The 23733-nt window shown below is 39.6% G+C and overlaps 1 protein-coding gene across 3 annotated transcripts in view; it reads left to right on the forward strand.

Annotated features, from left to right (window-relative positions):
- The window catches only part of LOC117962641 (noelin-2-like), a 109490-nt gene that overhangs the window by 71168 nt on the left and 14589 nt on the right, over positions 1-23733 (forward strand). For all 3 annotated transcript variants that reach the window (XM_059007006.1, XM_059007007.1, XM_034915932.2), the window contains exons 2-3: positions 9872-10021; positions 20040-20195. In XM_059007006.1, the coding sequence (XP_058862989.1) occupies positions 9872-10021; positions 20040-20195 (306 nt within the window). The remainder of the gene's footprint in view (positions 1-9871; positions 10022-20039; positions 20196-23733) is intronic.

Consider the following 23733-nt stretch of genomic DNA (forward strand, 5'->3'; position numbering starts at 1 on the left):
AATCATTGATTTGAATAATGACAATAGTTCAAATTAATGTATGTTAATCAACTTGAATTCATACTATATGACCATTACCATATTAGGTCGACTAAACACAGACAACCTATTAGTTATCTGTTAAATAATCTGAATATTCATTCACGTTAATTAAGACCTTGTCATAATCATTTTATTTAATGACGTGTATAAGATCGAGGAATTACAGTCAACACACAAAACACCCTCAACCACAACAAGGTAGGTTAAAATATCATAGCAGTTTATTAGATAATAATACTAATGGTACAGAAAGGAAAAACTTAGAAAATCAACAAGTAAACACTTATCCCTTGAATGTATATGCTTCTATATGTGTCGTTTCTCAATAATGCATTTAAACTACAGTACAAGTGGAAGCCTATTGCTTTCCTAACATCCAGTATAGGTTCAGCATCTCATTCTAACACAGTGCATTAACTCCTCTGTCTCAATCTCAGCACAGGCTGCGCGGCTCTGCTAGAAGGCGATGACGTCACTCTGCTCACCGTTCCCTCAGCTCACCTACACGGTGTCCCTGCGTCTACCGCTCACAGGCGAAAATAACTCATCAAACACCAACATTTATTGTTAAAATGTAAAACAAAACTTTGCTCAATTGCAATTCTTCTAATAACAATTACAGCTAAGTCTGGACTAGAATTGTTTAGTAACAATTACACAAGTATACTTTCAAATAAGCACTTTGAGTTAAGCAGCTTAATTAAAGCGCAATTTAAGATAACTAGTTTATCAGTTTCTATGCGTTGTAATTACAATTAATTACTCTAGTTTCACAAGGGAATATGGGGTGTCATGTGTAAAAAAAAAAAAAAAAAAAAAAAACCTTAATATTTTTACCCAGATTTAACTTAAATCTTGTATTCTTTCTTCACATTTATAAATGTTGTGAAAATAAATCAATATTTTTTAAATGTGTACATTCAGATATAATTTATAAATCTAGTTACAAGATTTAACATTTAGCTAAATATTTAACTAAATCTTAAATCACTTAAGATTTAATATTTAGCTAAATATTTAACTGGCCAGCTAAATCTGGTGTTTGTATGCAACTGAGCTCCGCCTGCATTGTGCTTTCACGCATTTTGATTGGCTCTTGTAATGCTAATCGGGAAATATGCAAATGTCAGCATTACAAACTGACAAATTGAAAAATGTAAATCCAACATGAAATATTGTACCACTATTATGGCTTCCGGTAGACATTTACTATATCATTTTGTAGTTTCTTTGATTGCATGGTGTTAAATAAAAGATCGAAATTATGTTCATAGATTTTTTTTTTTTTTTTTTTTTTTTTAATTATGTCTCAATCCTAAATTTCTAGGTGATGCAAAGCTTTTGGCTGTGTTGTAGACGGCAGTGCAGCTATGCCTACTCTATACCAGGTGTGTTACAATATATTGAAATCCCTGAATTACGACCGCCACTAAAAATGACCTTAAAGTGGTACAGAACACACTGTAGTGTTTAGAAGTAACCTTTGCTGTATCTGTAGTTTCTATAGGAATAAGCGATGTTTTGAAAATTTATATTTCAAGATTTTGGACCACTCTCTGGCTCACTAATGAGTCACAAGCCCGCTGGCGAAAGCGGAGTCAGTCTTGATGTGGGTTAAAAGTGCTGGTGCAGTCTGCCAGTGTGTCCAGGGGGCAAATCACATCTGTACCCATGAGAAGAAAATGAAACAGAAATAGGTCACAGATTCGATGACGCTCGCTCGGACGGTCTTGCCCAGCAAGTGGCACTGTCACTGAGAATATCCTTCTAGGATTTTGTTAATTAAAAGCAGCATTACAGTTACAATTGTAGCCAATGTTTTTTTGGGTGTTATCACAGTCCCAACCAGGTGTGACTGGGGAGCAGGTTGATACTAGTTATAAGACGCTCAAGGTCGTTTCAGTCAGTCTGAGCAAAGACAGCCATTTATGTATTCTGGTGGAAATACTAGAGTACAGTACAGCTATGGCCAAAAGTTTTACATAACCTATAATGTTATTTAATTGAGACATCATTAAAAAACAAAACTATATGGACGCTTTCCGCTAAATGTGCATGAGAACAATTAATACACAGAAGAATGTGAGGCACCATTTTATTTTTGGCTGATATTTATTCTATTATGGCATTGATATCTCCAGGGAACTAGCCAACCACTGTCAGTGGAGTGTCATGTTTGTGCCTTTCTTTGGAGAAAGACAAAAAATGCTTTCTTGTAATTCAGTGCTGTAAATGTTGTAATATTTAAGGGCTATTGCTATTAATAAAAGTTTATAACTTCAGTTCTGGAGGAAGGCTTGTCTGCCCTCTCATTATGTCATCGACAAACCAATCAGCAGACTCTAAATAAACCAGACTCTTACCCTTCCTCATACACAATTGATTCACATCCCTCCACCAACACCGATACGGTACCAGTGCAACGATACCATGTCGGTAAAAGACAGTCCGGTCAACTTTAATGATCTAAACATTGTCAGATCTTAATACAGCAGGGATGGCAATAAGACTCCCATTGCATTGCAATTTGATCCGTTCTGGGTTTTACTCTGAGTTTAATAAGACACACCTGAGCTTGTTACCTATACACTGTGACTAATGGAGCACGTAAGAGAACCTGGAACGGGTCAGAAACTGCTATGCAATAGGAGTCTTATTTCCATCACTGTACAGCCACCCTAAACTTTTATAAACCTGATTTTCGATGACACTCGCTGGGGGTATTGCTGAATTATTATTTTTTTTGCAAACTTCATTTAACTGTATTTATTTTGTATGTTGTGGTTCTTTAAATAAACGCAGCAGGATGAAGACAGCGTTCGAGAGGGTCTGTATTTAGATTATTGTATTAAATGTGTTAATCAACTACTGTTAAAGTCTTTTCAGTGCCTTTAAATGCATTCTAGTTGAAAAAGATCCTCGTTGAATGTATTACGTTTCTTTTAGTATTTCTAAATTCAGCCCTGTTCACTGTTTACCAGTTGTGGATAATTGTACCATTGGCAATGAATGTGTTCTGAAAGTCAACTCGAGGTAAAAGCGATCAGCGCGCTGCTAAAGAGATGTTTTGTTCTTCTCCCTGTTGTCAGCATTGGAAAATTATAGTACTTGAATTCAGTGCCCATGTAGTGTGGGTCAACAGTAGGTTTATTTTAAAAAGCTAACAAGTGAAAAGCAGACTGAGGGGGAAAAAAGAAAAAGAGCATACGAGTTGCAAATAATGGTGTAAGATCACCATGAAAATGCCATCATCGTCCAACCCTAAACCACAAAGTCACAAAGCAGCTCAGCGATTGAACAAGGGATCATATTTTAGTGCAGGGGAATGGAAATTAGACTCCTATTGCATGGCAGTTTCGCACATTCCAGGTTTTGCTACGAGCTTCCACGGTGTTTAGGTAACAAGCTCAGGTGTGTCTTATTAAATATTTTGAAGGTGTCGTTTTAAGACCGCAACACCACAGCCCGTAGTTGAAAAACCATACTTTTAACAACGAGGCTTCTCATTGGAGGTTCTGGATGTCATTTTATTCATGAGAAAAATAATGCACTAAAAACAAGACTAACATATTTTTCAAGTCAGAAATGTAAATCCACTTGGAGACTTGGTTTCTTATGAGCGCTACCATATGTTTTGATTGAATTAATTATTAGGCGCAAATTTGCTGCATAACGTCATATTGTTTCTGCAACACCCCCGACCCCCCATTAAAGAGGATCACTTTGTTATTTCACAAAAAAAAAGCAGTGTCTCCGTACGACTTCTTAAGCAGTAACAACCAGAGCAAGGTCTAATGAATGGGAGGGATGGGCGGGAGGGAATGTGCCGGGAGAGCTAGGCTGACGACCACAAAGCTCCGATAGCTCAATATATCACGGCGTCGCGTGTCAGCGCTTTTACTAGCGGCGAATGTGACGAGACAGCGTGGTGAGGAGTGCTAATTTATAATCTCCGCACAGCCTCTGCAGAAGAGACAACTGTGCCAGTTCGGTTTGATTTAATCGTGAAAAATTAGACCCCAGGCGCCCTCTTATTCTTTTCTCGACTTGTAGAAATGGACACGTCAATTGTGATGCCCCACCTGTTTCATTAGTTTAATTTGTTTAAGGTTCCCCTGCTGCAGTTGTGGTAACAGTAGTCCTATCGGAATGCACAGCAGTACTGTTGAATGTTTATACACAATAACTTTGTAAAAGCAACAGTATAATGTGTTACTCACTGTATATAATGCACAGAGTGCTACTTTAGAGCAGGGGCAAACAGAATTCTGGCTGCAAGACAATATTAACACACTTGCACAATGACTCCAGGACTGTATTATTACCACAATGGTTGGCAGAATATTGTATGCAGACTGTTTTATATTTGTCTCTGTTTTGTGCATTTATCTCGTTTAAGGAAATTAAGTAACCCCGCCCCCAGGATCCCATCCTCACTCTGTATTTTTTTTATTGAGTTATTGGTTAATTTCTTGTATTTAGTGGGTGGGTTTAGAGACAGCAATTGACAAATCGCCGGTCTTGTCAGGGTGACTTATCTTTATCGACAGAACTGTTCTCCTCTTACGGCGTTCCTTAATGTGTTTATGTGGGAGGGAGGCAGTTGTTTAGCAGCCGTTATTGTAGCCAATGCATTTAATTAACCAGGCTACAGCGCCAGCAGCCTGACCAAATCATGCGCAGTACCGCACATCACAATACTTGCAGCTTGTCGTAAAGCAATCATCATCATCATCATCAATAATAATAATAATAATAATAATAATAATAATAATAATAATAATAATAATAATATTTATTAAAAGTTTGATATACTGTATGATAGACTATCACAATGGAGAGAGTGGAGTCTGTTCAGGTCTCTGGAACGCAATACAACTGCTGTCGATTTCGGAGTGGCTGCTGTCCGTGGTGCTGAATCTTATAAAACGTCGTAATCACACGCCGGTCAGAGTTTCACACGAACACACTCGCCATGCTCGGCCGCTAAACAAGTAAAATATATTTAGACATGTACAGTACTGGTTTGTATTTAGCGTTTGCCGATTTTCTGAGTATAAATGGTGAACGGTTTGTGATCATTTACAAACTGCACAGGGATATTAACTGACGGCCATTATAATGTGACGACTATACAGTAATGTTGTAACCTATAAAGCTGCATGTGCAATTTCAGAGCATTGCTGTTTCTGAAAAAAATGAATGAAAGAAAGAAAAACGCTTCTGGCGAATGGACAAGAAGCATGCGATGTTAAATCCCCTGACATTATAAATGTCAGACAGACAGTCTTGGCTTTCTGCTCACATATACAGCACAATGCACACTGCAGCTTCAACCAGAGCTGCAAACTGAAGAAAGGGGGGGGGGGGGGGGGGGGGATTTCTCCTCCATACTAAATGTCGCCCCCATATAAAAGTATAAACCTATATTAATAAACGATAATAATAATAATAATAATAATAATAATAATAATAATAATAATAATAATAATAATAATAATAATAATAGTAATGACAATGACACTATCGGTTGTGTGTCTATAATTGATCAAAGTGTATTCAAATTTTTCAGTACATTAGTCGGATGAGATGTAAAACCGAGGTCATGTTGTAAATGACTGCAGCAGCAATTCTTCATGCGTAGTTCATCCCATAGTCTCTGTAATTCGCTTTGGATAACAGCGTCTGCTATAATATCACAAATAATACCTGAGCAAGATAAGTAAAGCATAATTTGCATACACACGCTCACATATGTGATTTAATTAATACAAAACTTTTTTTTTTTTTCTGTCCAGTCTAAATCACAAAATTACATCGTCGATTTGCCATGCGAGAGGCAGCGTGTTGATGCAAACTTGACCATAGCTGTAGGCTTTTAAGTATGGAGAAAACCCCGCTTAATACCAGTATGTGCATTGCACTGTTAAAAAAAAAGAAGAAATGTTTTAAAGTAGACCTCCTGCTGGTTACAGCCCTCCAGCGTTGCTTGATTAGACATGGTCAGCAAGCAAGCGCTCCCTAACTTATACATTTCAATACAATCATCTCTGCTACAAGGTTTCCGAGTCCCGAATGCCCTCGGCACAAAGCACATTTATATGTACCATCTGTTACAGCATGCAGAAGTCTTGCTGCACAATTATGGCATTTTAAAAAGGTAACTAAAATGTGAATATAGAGAGGTTTTTCTTCCTCTTGCAATATCTTAAGGTATATATATATATATATATATATATATATATATATATATATATATATATATATATATATATATATATATATATATAATTAGATTTTTGCTCAAAATACCCAGCTTCCCAACGTATGTTTGTTGAGGAAAGTGTGCTTGAAAACAAACAGTGGAGGTCCTTACAGGCTTTTGATGCCATGGTAACTACACACACTTTTTTCCTATTTAAATCTATTACATCTAGTAATTTGATTGTAATGTCATTTACTACATAGTGTAATGGTGTAACAATCTACTATTCCTTTCTATATAAACCTTCAGGCATCATGGTATCCATTTATATCTCTTGATTCTGTATTGTACATTATCTATTTATTTCTTAGCAGGCACCCGTATCCAGGGCGACTTACAATTGTTACAAGATATCACATTATTTTTACATACAATTACCCATTTATACAGTTGGGTTTTTACTGGAGCAATCTAGGTAAATTACCTTGCTCAAGGGTACAACAGCAATGTCCCCCACCTGGGATTGAACCCACAACCCTCCGGTCAAGAGTCCAGAGCCCTAACAGTACTCCACACTATTTCTTCTAAAACTACAAATTCATGTTATTATGTTATATAATGCTGTATCTGTCTCTGCTTCAAATTTTGTAACATTTTTGGCAAAATATAGCATATACAAGGTTTCTTAACGCTGAATATGTATTTTCTCTATTTGCAATTTCACTTTTATCTTTGCAAACATATTTACATGTCCTTTTAATGTGTGTATGATCCATTTATGTTTACTGTGGAACAAAATGCAAGCTACAGTATATTTGCAAACTTGCTAAAAGCCACTTCCGGCACTTTTGAAAAGATTTTGTTCATTTTTGTTTTGAATTATGAACTATTTTTGAAATGCTGGGTAACATTTTAGAATATGTCTTTATTAGTGGTACTCTCTCAGCCTTCTGTTCTCTTTTATTATACTCAAGTAGTTCATTTCTATTGAGACACTCTTTAAAATGCATGTATAATTGTTTTTCGAATGTTTGTCTGTGTTATCTCATTTTTGCATGGATTACAGACATAAAGTACACCCATACTCAGAAACAACACTGTGATATAATTAATTTGGTACACTTATGTAAGCACTAACATTCAAGTGTTCTTTGAGTTTGGCCAATGGATTATTAAAGCAACATACTAAAAAAACAACTCTATTCAAAAGCCCTTCATTTAAATGTCTGAGTTATCTATTCCTGGTATAATGCTGGAGGGGGGGAGGGGGGAGCTGCAGTTAATGAGGATTGGGGTTAAAGAACTTTCATATTCAGTTAAAAACATCCTTCATGAAAAATATACTATAGTACTTTTCAAAAACACCAAGTTTCCTATGTACAGCATGTACGGCAGTATGCTTTTAGAAACTGGAATAAAAATGTAATAATAAGAAAATCAATACTTATTTTTTGTGGGATCCAGCTGCCCATGATCATAGAAATTCAATAAATTAAGAAAAAAAACATAGGGCAGTACTTTTTGAAGAACTAAATGAAGTTCAGCTCCACAGTGACAGGGGTAGCAGTGACATTGTTGCAGAAGCTGACAGGGTCAGCGAAATGGATTTTTTTAAACCACTGCACCTTTGAAGTGCATGCTTAACAGCTTTCCACGCGGTGACATTCAATCAGTGAAGGGTAGATGGAAGGTCAAAGCTGGGTACTATTGATATTGCAGGGCATGCCCTCAATTGGCTGGAAGTTTGGATTGAAAATATAAGGAACAGAGCGCATGTTGAAAACCCACCTAAATACAGTTACAACAGAATTCCATTTCATTAAATTGCTGCCCTTTCAAACCATGTTTGTCGGACATTAATACAGTGAAGCTCTGCAGCTATGACCAAAGGTGTTCCATCACCTAGAATTTTAGGATTAAAACATCATTTAAAAAAAAATCAATGTAGATATTTTATTTAACATCATGTAATCAAATAAACTACAAAATGAGATTGCAAAAGTCTACCAGAAAGCCATAATAGTAGTACAGCAGTATTTCATGTTAGATTTTGAAATGTCACATTTGTAAATTTCTGACATTTACTCATTAAGTATAGGGAAAACTACAAAATGGTATGTAATTCAATATGTTAACATAACATTATTCAGCAGGTTTCATTCGACTGAAAAAAGAAACAAGGACCAGGGGTCACAAATGGAGATTAGATAAAGGGGCATTCAGAACAGAAAATAGGAGGCACTTTTTTACACAGAGAATTTTGAGGGTCTGGAACCAACTCCCCAGTAATGTTGTTGAAGCTGACACCCTGGGATCCTTCAAGAAGCTGCTTGATGAGATCCTGGGATCAATAAGCTACTAACAACCAAAGGAGCAAGATGGGCCGAATGGCCTCCTCTCGTTTGTAAACTTTATGTTCTTATGTATGAAGCAAAATTAATTAATTCTATAGTGTGATGCAAAGCCTTTGGCTGTAGCTGTATTTTAATATGGCGGGCCATGCAGTTACATTTTGGAAAGTTGTCTATCAAAAAATAAAAATAAAGCAATGAATTTGCCCAGCTGAATTTAAGCTGCTGTCATAAAGACAATTTGCACAACTCCCAAGCTAACAGCAGGAAGCACAGTGAGTACTGTTCGTTACTTTCAAAGGACCCCCTTTTCTTTGTTTTGGTCCACCAAGCTGTAAGTGTTGCTGAATTTGAATTGCCAGATGAAGATGGATGTCTCTGTGCTTCAGTCGTTGAATAAAGCCCATAAATATTTAAACACCCTACATGAGGAAGCTGCTGGCTTGAATTATGTGTGGAGGGACAATGCAGCATCTCTAATTAGATTGGAATGAGGTTCTTTATGAGCAGGAGAAGGGAAGCGTTTCTCTTTCGATTGTTTAACTCTACTGTGCCCAGAGGGATGGAGACATTATCAACTCCTTCGATACTGCCCTTGGAGACCTGGCCCATTGACTTTGTCCACTATATCGGACATTGGTTTCCATTTAATAAAGCATGCAATCCAGCATAACCTATTCTTAATGTAATTCATTTGTGGGCACACAGTGACATTGTGGTTTTAATTTGATTTATCATGAACACAAGTCACATTAATAAAGCAATTTAGTTAGTATCTATCTATCTAGCTCCATCTATTTATTTATTTATCTATCTATCTGAAAGGTTTTTTTTTCACAAAAGAGCCAACTTTCCAACATTTCGGTGTGTTTAACATAACTTTGTCAAGGGAAAGTGTGTTTGAAAACAAACAGTGGAGGTACTTCTAGGCTTTTTGATGATGGTATATATATATATATATATATATATATATATATATATATATATATATATATATATATATATAGGCTTCTGGTAGACCTTTGCAATATAATTTTATAATTTCTTTGATTACATGAAAGATGATGTTCATCTACGTTTTTAAAAACAAATTACATCTCAACCCTAAAATTTCAGGCGATGCAAAACTTTTGGCTATAGCTGTCGCGCACAGCGGTGGTTTGAAGCAGTGCTTTGGAAACCCCAGTTGCAATGATCGAATGACTGATTGACTGATTGATTGATTGACTGATTGTGTAGTTGACGAGTCTCTCTCCCTCCCTGCGTATTGCAGACCCTGTTCCCCAGCCCGGAGGAAGGCTGGCAGATCTACAGCTCAGCACAGGACCCGGATGGGAAGTGTATTTGCACGGTGGTGGCCCCCGCGCAGAGCGTGTGCACGCGAGACCCGCGCAGCAAGCAGCTCCGACAGCTCATGGAGAAGGTGAGAACGCCTGGGAGCGTCGGCATGGTTTTAACCAGGTGGCAATGAAAGACCTTAGGAATATTTCCTTACATATCGGGGCTTATACCACGAACGATCATTCAATACCATCTGAAATGTCTTTGTATTATTAGTTTGTATCAGGTGGAATGATGTCCCATTAATATTAGCAAGACTGTTTAATTATCTATCTATCTATCTATGTATATATTACAGATACATTACATTGATTACATGACGCCTTGTTTGACTTAAACACTTTATTATTATTATTATTTATTTCTTAGCAGACGACCTTATCCAGGACGACTTACAATTGTTACAAGATATCACATTATTTTTACCTACAATTACCCATTTATACAGTTGGGTTTTTACTGGAGCAATCTAGGTAAAGTACCTTGCTCAAGGGTACAGCAGCAGTGTCCCCCACCTAGGATCGAACCCACGACCCTCCGGTCAAGAGTCCAGAGCCCTAACCACTACTCCACACCGCTGCACTCCACACATACTGACACCTGAAACATTTGAAAACGTTAAGGTAAATGGGCTGTACTGTCACAGTCAAATTGTCATTTCCACACTGCAGTGATAAACCAGTGCTGCTGTCGTTGGAGTCTTCATGCTTTCACATTTTGCGTTGTTTTTCCAATTAGCTACCTAGTGATTGCCTGAAAGTGACTTTTCATTTTTTTTTTTTGTTGTCGCTTCAAGTATCTCTTCAGGCATCGCTTAATTAACTCAGGAATAAAAAAAAAAAACGATCTAACTTGCCGCAGTGTTGTAAATGAGCTTTTTACATGGTTTAATATAAAATATAAATGTGGCATGCAAATATATCTCCGCGTTGTGTTGTTGGAATATATAATTGGGGACCCTGGATCATGCACAAAGCATTCATTGAGCATATGTTGACATACCTTAACCTCCCGTAGTCTACTCCTATACAATCATGTCAGCAGCAGCCCCGAAAACAAATGGCAGGCATCAAAGAGTTAAATCAATTACCAGTGACCATCAAACGATGCCGCCCCCCACCCCGATGTAATGACATCACAAACTCATCTAGGGATCAAGCTCGCTGTGATTATTACATAAGCGATGTCCTTGCCTTCCTGAGGGAGAAATTACTGTCCAGCTCACATCCCCTAGATCACAAACAAGCTGTCAATCAGTGTAAAACTCTGCAAGGCAACACGTCCTGTTCAACAGCCATGTCAAAGTACAGCTGTGGCCAAAAGTTTTGCATCACCCTGTAGAATGAACTCATTTTCCTTCATAAAGTCGAATGAAACCTGCTGAATAATGTTACGTTGACATATTGAATTGCATATCGCTTTGTAGTTTTCCATATTGTGACAACAATTGAAAAAATGTGACATTTCTAAACCTAGCATGAAGTACTCTACTACCAATTATGGCTTCTGGTAGACTTTTTGTGATATCATTTTGTAGTTTCTTTGGTAACATAATGTTAAATAAAACATCTAAATTATGTTCATATATATATGTCTCAATCCTTAAATTTCTAGGCTTTTTTTGTTGCTTTTTAATAGTAGATAATAATAGATGAAAGTGTTCTTAATGCATAAATTATTAGTACTATAAGTATGCATAATAAAATGCACATTTTAAGTTGTTTAAAACTGAACACCAGAATACTAAAGCTGAGGGAACACAAAGCCACTTTGTGGCTTGGAACTTGGTTTCAGGAGACTAGGTTTCAGGACACTGCGCGGCACACCAGGGGAGACTTGGTTTTGAAACAGCAGTTGCCTCAAACTAGGTCTCCTGGAACCAGGTTTCCTGAAAAAGTGGCTTAGGTTTAGAGGTACACAAATGCTGTTTTTTTTTGCTTCTGCCGGATGCGGCCCGTTTATTTTCTGACTGTGTCCCAGTGTATTAATCCGACTTCAGTATATCGTAAATATTTTTTTTAAGTGTGTTGACTTGGTTTTTCTAATTTTTTGCCTAAAAAGCAACACACCATTTTAATTCGTACTGCAGAGGGTAATTGCTTTTCATCGGCTTGTCTCCAACTAATTTCACAAGTCTTCCTTTCTCAAATGCACAAACCCAGCTGCATTGAAAGAACCCATTCCCAACATAGGAGGCTTGTTGCTAGGGAAATGACGTCACTGCCCTGTGCTTTTTGCTACCTGCTACAAGTGAACAACAACTCGTCAGCTAAAATAAAAACAGCTTCAGCAAGTATATATTTTGCTTTGTGTTATTGTGCAATTCGTGTGTATATAGCTTTGTTTTTAATTGTTTTGTATATTTTTGTTTGTGATGTGTATCGTGCAGTACGAAATAAAATGAACAGTAATTCTAAGTGAATTTGCCTATATGTATATGCCTATGTATAATATTGCAGCTAGGGGTTAAACTCTGATTATTCTTTAGTAGTGTGCGTCCCGCTATACACATTAGGTTAAACTAGTTTTCTGGATACACGGCCCGTGATAAAAGTTATGTTGCCACCTTTGAAATATAACATTGTTCTCAATGCATCTCTGATCCCCTTTCCGATATTCGAATAGGAAATTACTTCCTGATCGCTCTTGAGAATTACAACTAGAGCATTATTGCAATGCAGTCCCAGTGGATTGCTAACTTGTGTCCATAATGGTGATGAACAAGGCTGTGCTGTAACGAGGACTTACAGTTTGCAGGACTCGTGTTCGCAGTCGTCCATTTTAGTGCCGCGCAATTCTTAATAGCTCCACGCTGGTTCAAATCAGCAGGCATCTCACGTCATGTCCGCTACTGGGAGTCAGACAGGCTGCGGACAGAGACTGATGGAGAGATTGATCAAAACATCCCAGTCCTCAGCCCGGTAAAGGTTACAACAGCTGCTCAAGGGCAGGCATGAAGCAAAGGGGCTGACATTTAATGAACCACTCAATTCTGGAAGATTGATACAGGGGTCTGGTCTGCCCCCCCCCCCCCCGTGGGTGGCTTCAATATACTTTGCCAGGCGGCTCTCCTCTGGAGGGATGGAAATGGGACTGATTAGCGCCGGAGTGGGGGAAAAGAAGATATAAAAGATGGAAACGATGTTTGATCGGAAGAGATTTTACTGGAGATTGGCACTGAGCTGCACAGGCAAAGCCAGGGGAAACTAATCATTTGAGTTTGCAATAACTGGAGAGGGGAGGGAATTCATTCACCAAATCAGCTGAATAAGTCAAGTGTGTGGGACTAGGGCTAACAAGTTAGAGAGTAAGGTTACTTCATTACTTTCGGAACAGTACCAAAACATGACGCAAGTTTTAGAATGTAACCTGCTATTGTGGCAGGGCAGGGTGCTGGCTGGTTTGCACAGCAGTTATTATTATTATTATTATTATTATTATTATTATTTATTTCTTAGCAGACGGCCTTATCCAGGGCGACTTACAATCATAAACAAAAATACATTTCCATTGTTTCACCACTAGAGGTCAGAATTTGTAATGGCAGCGCATGGCACAGCACCGTATGGTTTATACAGTAGACAAAGAATTCACTTACAAGACCAAAAAAATAAATAAATAAATAAATACAAGGGTGTTATTTATAACACAAGCTATGCCCTTGATATGATAATCACACTTTTTTTTGTTTTAAATTAAGTTTTAATTATGGCATTTTGGGGTGGGCCCTGTGTTCAAAACAAACAGGAGCTTAAAATGGGCAATTAAGCGTCTAACGAGAATGAGGTGCGCAATTGGAAAAATTGCTGTGTTCAGCCAAAGTGCAAATGCACACTATATGATTTCCTTTAAGTGCTTAATTAGTGTGCGTGCTCTCATTTAGGTGCACAATTCCTATATTCAAAATAAATTGATTTAGTTTTTCAAAGCAGATTACCCTTATTAAATTATTAAGTGCACACTTATTTTGAGACGTGTATTTACACACTTAGCCACACAAACCATTATTTTTGAATATAGGGCCCTCTGTCTTCATATCAGCTTTATACCAAAGCACAAACTCTGATATTTATATTAGAAGATTTTGCTTATTTTTTAGCAATTCTAAAATTATTACGTTTGATCCCAGATTTTGTCGTTTGGTTCATCTTTAAAACCAATAATAGCTGTGCCATAACTCAAATGTTATCCTAGCCATAGTAACCAGGAGTATGTATACAGCAATATGCATTTGAATATCAGGAATCTCTTGAATTTATTTCTGTTTTTAGAAGATCAATCAATGCTTTGCAAAGCCGGTGGCATGCATTCTTCCACTGCTGATGAAAAAAAAATGCTTTAATGTTAAAAAACAACAACTCGAGCCTACATCATAATACAAAAATAAAACGGATCGCACTGAGCAGAGTGAGGAGAGTGAATAAATAATCATCGCCCCCTGATCCTTTTGAAATAACTTTTTTCTGAAGTCTTATCAGATCCTCTGCACAGTGCGTCACTGAACAGTTCTAGCCTGGTCTTGTTAGCGCTGCGTGGGGGGTGGGGGTGGGGGTGGGGGGGGAAGGGGGCCGTAAAATCAGGAACTCCCAGAGGGGTCCACCGAGTTACATCAGGACCACCCGACTGTGAGTAATGAGTCTAGCAGAAGCTTGCCTTGAATGACTCCCCCAGCACCATCTCCCTCTCTCTCCCTCTCTGCAGCACTGCAATACTGGGATGGATGCCCATGAGATGGTGATTGTGTCTTGGATAATGCTGTCAGCGATTTACTATAAATAACAAACAGACTCCGGAGGGTTTTTTATGTTTGGCAAATGGGTTGAATTCTTTAATAATGTACAAAGCAGTACAAACCAAAATATAGAATCCAAACTTCTGACCAGGTTCTTACACCATTTAGTGTCCCCCAATTATAACAGTGATATCTACAGACATGGCCAACCTCGACATACTAAAACATTATTCATCCCCCCATATGTAGGAGTTGTTCACAAGACCACAGTTTGAATGACTTTAATGAAGCAATGCCTGCCGCTTCAGAACTCTATTTTTTAATTTATTTTTAATTTTTTTTATTCTCTCTGAACACTAAAAGGAATATCCGGGAAAATAAATCCCAAACAGTTATCTTTCAATAATAACAAGTTCATTGATTAGAATTAAAGCTAGCGGAGGGTTGAAAAAATGTACAGGGATTTCTTTTTTCTTCTGAATAAAGAATGGGTGAAAGGCTGTGCTGAGATTTGTACTCTTCGTTAAGAACGTCCTTAATTACTTTAAGTCTGGGCTGGGAACTTCTAGGCTAAGAGGTCAAACTTATTAAGTGATGAGTCTGCGAGATCCTTTAACTTGCACACCGTTGAAACCTGTGGGTAATATGTACAAGCCTGTCTGCTGACCATGCTTTTCTGTTTTAAACATAATCAGAATCATTTTGATAGTCCTGTGGTCTTATGTAAAGGATACACCCTGAGCGTTCTTGGAGATCTCCACGAATGAGGATGGCTGAATAACGTGGATGAGCCCGCGAAGGGAACAAATCAGTTTTTAACCACAGCACTCCACGAACGATCATTCTGTTTATACAACCAGAATGTACACCCTAAGATCTAGCTCTGCATCTGCTCAGCTATGCAGTGGCATTATTTGGAACATTGCGATTTGCTGATCGCCAGTTTTCGGACCTATTTATGCTGGATGTTGCGAAGAAATCATAGCAACAAGCATAATCTCAGAATCAGCTGGATCCATTGGCAGGTAGCAGATTTTAACCTCGCTGCAGCGTGGTAGAACATGGAACATTTTTTTTTCCCCAAAGCTTTAACTAATTTAAATAAATAGGCCTGTTTTGCTGCCAGATTAATAAAGACAGCAGACAGGCAAAGCTGAAGTTAAGATCTGTGTACTGGGCTTCTGATTCCAACAGGCGCGTTGCAAGGGAGAAAAAATCGAATTTAATTGAGGCTGTGTGGTCCAGTGGTTAAAGAAAATGGCTTGTAAGCAGGAGGTTCCCGGTTCAAATCCCACCTCAGTCACTGACTCACTGTGTGACCCTGAGCAAGTCACTTAACCTCCTTGTGCTCCGTCATTCGGGTGAGACATAGTTGTAAGTGACTCTGCAGCTGATGCATAGTTCACACACCCTAGTCTCTGTAAGTCGCCTTGGATAAAGGCGTCTGCTAAATAAACAAATTATAAAAATAATATAGGTAAGAGACTGTCAGAAGCACCTCACATATTGTCTAGATAAAGGGCTCTTCACAGAACTTTAAGTAACATTTTATTGGATTAAATACAGTTGGATATTCATGAAACCGTTCTAGCGAGACAAGCAGGGGTTCATAATAAAAATAAGAAGAAGAAATAGAGCCAAGTAGACGAATATTTCTCCTAGTGTCTCCACCAATCCTGATGCATTGATTACTAATAAACACCAATTTCCACTAGTTAAACCTTTCAGTCAAGTTTCAATCATTACAGTGTGTTAAAGCTTCGTTCCATTACCTGTTAAATCCTGCCCTTTGACCTCCAATTACCTGACTGTAATGATCTTGTCAAAGGTTAATTGTAATCGTTCTCCCGCAGTTGAGCTGTCCCTTTGGACTGCTCCTTCTTTATCAGCCTCCTTGCTGATGTAATGGCGTGCTACCCTGTCTGCCCTGCAGAAATGATGCAGGGTCATGTTGAAAACGAACAGTGCATTGTTTAGGTAGTGTGGATACGTTTCTACGTGCATGTGTGTTTTGACTAACATCTACAGAATCCAGTTGTGATGAATATTGGAAGTTGTTCAGAGAACAGTAGACCTGATTTGACCCAGCTAATGTTTTGATGCTCCTGCCCTGTTTTTTTTTTTTTTTTTTTTTTTTTTCTTTTTCTTCGAACATAATACAAATGAAAGAACACAAGTGGGCCATTTTGCTCATCTATGCTCATCCAGTTCCTAGTAGCTGATTGATATGAAAATGTTGTCAAGTCTTAAAGCATCTCAATGATTCAGCTTCACAAATGTGGTTGGGTAACTGTGACAGACAGCGAATGAATCTGAGTCAACAATCTCCTTCCCGACCTGTGAGGGCGCGGTATAACAGGAACAGTTTCCCCCGGACTGGATGGTTTGACAGTTCATTCCAGGGTCAGTTGGAAGCCGGCCATCCAGAAAGGGGGCGGAGTCACAATACCAGAAGTCATCGCCTTAACGCGATAGATGATGTGTCAGTCATGGATTGGAGGATATGGGATTGCACTCGCTACCGAAGGGGGCGTGACTGAGGGTGTATCAGGGGATGTGGCAAAACAATCTGTTCCTTTGTTACGGTTACGGAAAGACCTGTAAAGGACGTCCAAAAGTACCGTGAGTGTTTGGTGTTGTCTTATCTGTTTAACTGTTGTTATTTGTTATTCTAGACGGCTAAATATTCGGAAGCTGTCGCGCTAAGCCAGCATCAAACCCGGACTACACTGCACTACCGCTGTCACCGATTATTGTATTAAATCACCACTTGCACTCGGAGCCTCGCTATTGGACTTGTGATCATGTGTGTATAAAGTGTGTGCACAATCAGAGGGACTTTCCATGCACAGAAAGGGGGTTTGGTGTGTGTGTGTGTGCGTGTGCCACACGGGGTAGGGCTGTGGTTCTGACAGCGTGGGGCGAGCCTCATACCGGATTACTTGCAGTGCTTCTGCTTTTCGCTCCCATGCTCACGTCACCGCTGCAATAACCAAGGAAACCTGACACGCTGTGGCTCAGGATTGGCTGCGCAAACACACAGGATCCTGATACAGGGTGCAAGAGCAAGGGACCAGACTGCGGACCTGGAAAGGGTGCGCTCCCCGCTTCCTGCTGGTATCCGAGGAGACGCAAGTATCTAATGCTAGACAGATTGAAATTAGGACTTAATGTGAACAGCGTCTGAGCCCGGCTAATTCGGATTAGGGAGAGTCCACTGTATCGTAATCCAGGTCGCATCAATGCTCTCCCTGACTGGTCAAGAGGTTTAACGTGTCTCAAGGCAGCTTTGCCTGCATGTCTAGTCCCATTACAGTCGCTCAGCTCATTTTTCTCTTTCTTTTATGTTGTTTGTGAGCTACAAGCACTGTCAGACGCAGCCAGACACAATGCAAACAGGCTCTGCACTATGTGAGTTTCATACACAACGCTGCTTACAGTTTATCCACACTAGTAATATTATAACTGGGCTTGCATTCTTCAGTGTTTATTATTTTTTAGAGGAGATCACAATACTGCAATAAATCACTCGTCCTTTTAGAGGAAGGTGTATGTCTGTAGGTTCTTCATACAAACATCATGACTAATGAATGAAGCAGCAAGATTTGTATTAGAATGCCACCCTCAAACCCATCACTGCCAGTTAGTGGCTTCTGCAAACTGGATGTCGCTGAATTTGTAGAAGGCAATTGCACTGGGTACCTTTTGTGTGTAAAACTGTAATAGCTTTGTAGCCAGGTTACCTAGGCTCGATGTTACCGGTAAATATAACAAAGTACAGATTATGATCTAGTCTTGCACTTAATTATCAAGTGCCTTGGAAAAGGTCCTGTTTTGGTTGATCAGCATTTAGTCACAGCGCCCCCTATGGCATGGAATAGTCTGGACCAGAGTATCCGGGATTGATCAGATAAATAACCCAAACGTAGAACAACCACTAAGATTACATGTATCTTAATGAGTCGGTTCCAAGAATCATCGTAGTGTGAATGTTTCTGATCCTAGATTGAATGCATGATATTGTCTTTTACAGTGATGCTGTTGATTTTGATGATGCGAAATTACTGCTGTCTGTTGCTGGTCATCTTGCCAGGACACTCTTGTGTTCGAGACCTCGGTCTCAATGGGGTTATAAATAAATACATGAAAACTGTTAATTGTGGAAGAAGTTAATCACTTAGTGCGATAACATTTAATTTCGATCAGTTGCATTAAACACTGTTATTATCCAGGTCTGGCTTTCCTTATTGCATTCTTTTTATAACTCTGTATCCATTTATTATTTTATCATTTATTTATTTATCTCTATAAAAGCAGAAAAGAAAAGGCAAAATCATTGGTACCATTAATCAGTTTTCGTTTGGCGACATTTGTGATGACAAGTCAAAACTCAGGGGATGTTCGCAAAACAAAGCTCCCGTCATGTAAGCGACATTTAATTTGTGTTTACAAGATCTGTAAGTACTGCAATCTCCGAAGGAGAAGGAATAACACAGAGCTGGAATGGCATTGTTTGATGTGAAATACAATTGCATCCAAACATAATGCAACATGTCTCAGTATTACAGTAATTGGAGCGGTTTCAATATATAAACTTTTACGAGACAGATGTTTTTTAAACTGAAAGAAAATCTTCGGAAGTTTCCGTTGGGCTGTGATTGCTGTAGGGTTTACAGTGATGGAGCAATAATCAATCCATTAAACGGTTATTGATTATCATGGCTTTTATTTTGTAAGCTCAGTTAAACATTCCTGAGTGATTAGTCAGCCTGTTGCTCTGTTTTCAGCCTCAGCTAGCTACTCAAAATCTGATTCCTTGCTGTATTTGCTGTCGTCCACATCACAGAAATATATTTTTCAACATATTCCCAATAGTTTTGATAATTTCATTCACACGTCATGCGTAATTAAACAAAATACTAAAAGGTATTGACAATGTCAACCCAGGGGCTTTTTCGACCTGAAAAAAGAAACAAGGACCAGGGGTCACAAATGGAGATTAGATAAAAGGGCATTCAGAACAGAAAATAGGAGGCGCTTTTTTACACAGAGAATTGTGAGGGTCTGGAACCAACTCCCCAGTAATGTTGTTGAAGCTGACACCCTGGGATCCTTCAAGGAGCTGCTTGATGAGATTCTGGGATCAATGAGCTACTAACAACCAAACGAGCAAGATGGACCGAATGGCCTCCTCTCGTTTCTCCTTTCTTATGTTCTTATGTTCTTCTTAAGGAAGAGTATTTTGCGAATGCGTATAACCATGCATCTTTTACCATTTGCTGTACAGTATCTTCTGAAGCATTGATCGAATCGTGATGAAGCTTGGGTTTATACATTCTCTAACGGACGTTCTGTTTTATCCTCCCAGGTGCAGAATATCACCCAGTCTATGGAGGTGCTTGACTTGAGAACAAACCGGGATCTGCAGTACGTGAAGAACACAGAGGCTCTGATGAAAGCGCTCGACAGCAGGTTGAAAGTGGCAGCTGACAGCCAGAAACCTCTGAATCCCAAGTCCTTTCAGGTATGGCAAAGAGTGTCCCTTAAAACTGACCATACCTTCTTTGCATTGTGTGATGCACTGCGGTCTCCGGTCGGTGAGATGAGGTTTAAAGGCTCTGAAACCACGAATGCAGATGACTTTTGCATTGTGGTTAAGGTGCTCGCTTGCAGTGCGCGGGGTCGCCAGTTCACACCCAGCTTTTGCCCTGACACCCTGTGGCACCTCCCTGTTTCAAGATGCATGATGGACTTTATTAGAGGGAGGATCACAACCTAGGACTGTTCCAGGTAAGCTAAAGAAGTAGCTCCTTCAGCAAGAGGAGTGCCATTCCATATTAGCCTGGTTATTACCTTTCCTCTGCCTATGTTACAGCTCCCCAACACACATGGAAAAGGTAAATCATGAATTAACTCGGAAGCACATCAGGTGGATAGCACAGCAACAGTGTCACACTGCTGTCTGACTTCTCCCTGTTTGCAAAGCGAACCTTGTCCTCATCCTAAACGATTTGCCTAGCCAACTGCATCAGACAATTACACTGTGAATAACCCTTCACGGTATACTTGAATTGCTCTTTTGTGTGGTGTCGCTGTACTCTAACTAAATGCAGGCGCTGGGTGAATCTGCTAGTTAGATGGTTGTGAAGGTGGAGCTTGGTTTGAAGGGTAAACCATGTGATGACAAATTCGATTATACCGTGCCCTCACAGATCGGGAGTGAGATTGTTGACTCGGATTCATTCGCTCTCTGTCACAGGTCTATATATCCTTCTACAGTACCATTTCATGTAATCACTCTAAGCCACGACACTTTGTTATGCATTTGTCTCCTCTCGACTCGACTACTGCAACTCTCTATATGGTGGTCTCCTGGCACGCACCATAAACCGACTGCAGCTAGTCCAGAATGCCGCTGCCAGGATCCTTACCAGATGTAAAAAACGTGATCACATCACCCCCCATCTCGCCCAGCTGCACTGGCTACCTCTAAAGTTCAGGATTATTTTCAAAACTCTCCTGCTCACCTACAATGCCCTTCATCACACAGGTCCCGAGTACCTCCTCAGCCTGCTGACCCACTATGTCCTTGCCCGCAAGCTGAGGTCCTCCAACTCTGGACTGCTTGTTATCCCCAAGCATAAGTGCACCACACTTGGAGAGAACGCTCGTTTAGCTTCATAGCTCCGACTCTTTGGAACTCTCTCCCAGCTTTGGTGCGTGATGCTCCCACCGTCACTCGCTTTAAATCAACTCTCAAGACCCACCTGTTCTCTCTTGCTTTCCATGCTCTTTAACCCTGATGTCTGTGATTAGCTGCTGTGTTGCTGCTACTGTTTCATGTATTATGCTACTATCATGTATTATGCACTTTCCACTGTACTTAATGGATTATGGATTTTCTTGTTGTTACTGCATCTTGTAAAGCGCTTTGTGATGGTGGTCCACTATGAAAGGCACTATATAAAATAAAGATTGATTGATTGGTTGGTAGGTTGATTGATTGATTGATTGATTGTCATTCTTCTACAGTACTATTATATGTAATCACTCTAAGCCACGACTTCCAAACCATATGCAATACCAGTAATGGAAAAAAAAAGTTGGTTGTAGCTTTTTCTCCATTTTATAATGAAGGTGATCAAACGAGCGTCTGGAATAAGACCCTTTGTCTTAACCGAGAACCTTTTTATAATTGCATTTTGGTGGATAATTAAAATTAAGCCATAAATCAAGCCTGGCGCATGGATAAAGGGGACAGGGGAAGATTGAATGCTCCTGGAGTCTTGAAGTGCAGATTAAAAATAAAAGCCACTGCTTCACACTCCGGGCTGTCAAAAACACACTGTCCCTGTTTCTTTCCAGACATTCGTTCTCGCCTCCTCAGACTGTCTGCAAGAAAGGTCAGAAGTTAAAGTGCTGAAGGGGCAGAACTGGGTTTTATAACAGAAACAAATCCCCCTATAAGAATGCACCAGAGTAAAAGCAAAGTGTAATAAAGGGTAGTGAAGGCATGGCAAAGCAAAGTAAGCATTGTTAGGCAGCTTCTTGGTATCATTGGTGAAGACCTGAAGCAGAGGGAGGCTGTAAAGAGAATATAAGAGCCCCCCTTTCTTGTTCTCTGCTCCACCAGCACAGAGCAGAGGGAGGCTGTTCAGAGAGTATAAGAGTTTCCCTTTCTCTTTCTCTGCTCCAGCAGCACAGAGCAGGGGGAGGCTGTTAAGAGAATATAATAGCCCCCTTTCTCTTTCTCTGCTCCACCAGCACAGAGCAGAGGGAGGCTGTTAAGAGAACATAAGAGCTTCCCTTTCTCTTCCTCTGCTCCAGCAGCACAGAGCAGGGGGAGGCTGTTTGTCTCTTTCTTGTTGCAGCTGCACATTTCCTTGACCCACGGTGCAAAGCAGGTGAATCCTCAATCTAAAAGACGATCATACTGTATGATACACGTAAAACTAGATTAATTCAGCTTCACAATGACTTGGAAAATGGGACTAAAGCTCACGAAAGGCAGGAGCATTTCATTATTATTATTATTATCTCAATGTGTGCCTTTTAAAAGTGTGCCTTTTAGATGCCCCTAATATGAAGACTTGACATGCTGGACAGTGAAAACTGAATAGCGACGCTCCCCTTTGTTCTGCGAATGATTTTTAAATCTGTTTTCTTGACCCTGTTATACTGGCTGCTCTCTTCTTCTGCCTTTTTTTCTTTTTGGTTGCATGAATGGAATCATCAAAAACCTCCATTTACTTTACAGACAGGGACAGTATCATGATGTGACATGGAGTCTTAGTCAAATGACACTGCTGTGTAGTTCTTTATTTATCCTTATAAAAGATTACCACAGTAAATATGCACGGCAATTTTGCAGTTTTAACATGGCTATTTACCATCTTTTACCATGCTTTTCAAAGTTTTCTAAGATGCTAAACTAAGGACAGAGAGTAGGATACATGTCTTCACACAGAGTGGTGAGGGGATGGAATGGGTTACCTAGTCATGTTGCTGAAGGAGACTCTTCTTCACACAGAGAGTGGTGAGGGGATGGAATGGGTTACCTAGTCATGTTGCTGAAGGAGACTCTTCTTCACACAGAGAGTGGTGAGGGGATGGAATGGGCTACCTAGTCATGTTGCTGAAGGAGACTCTTCTCCACACAGAGAGTGGTGAGGGGATGGAATGGGTTACCTAGTCATATTGCTGAAGGAGACTCTTCAGCAACATCACCAGGTAAGAGAGTGGTGAGGGGATGGAATGGGTTACCTAGTCATGTTGCTGAAGGAGACTCTTCTGCACACAGAGAGTGGTGAGGGGATGGAATGGGTTACCTAGTCATGTTGTTGAAGGAGACTCTTCCTCACACACAGAGTGGTGAGGGGATGGAATGGGTTACCTAGTCATGTTGCTGAAGGAGACTCTTCTTCACACAGAGAGTGGTGAGGGGATGGAATGGGTTACCTAGTCATGTTGCTGAAGGAGACTCCTCTTCATACAGATGGCAAACGTTAACTGTATTCATTTTTAATTGATGAAAAATCTGTATATTTACACTATTCTTTCCA

This window comes from Acipenser ruthenus, chromosome 34, assembly GCF_902713425.1.
Source record: "Acipenser ruthenus chromosome 34, fAciRut3.2 maternal haplotype, whole genome shotgun sequence".
NCBI classification, from domain to species: Eukaryota; Metazoa; Chordata; class Actinopteri; order Acipenseriformes; family Acipenseridae; genus Acipenser; species Acipenser ruthenus.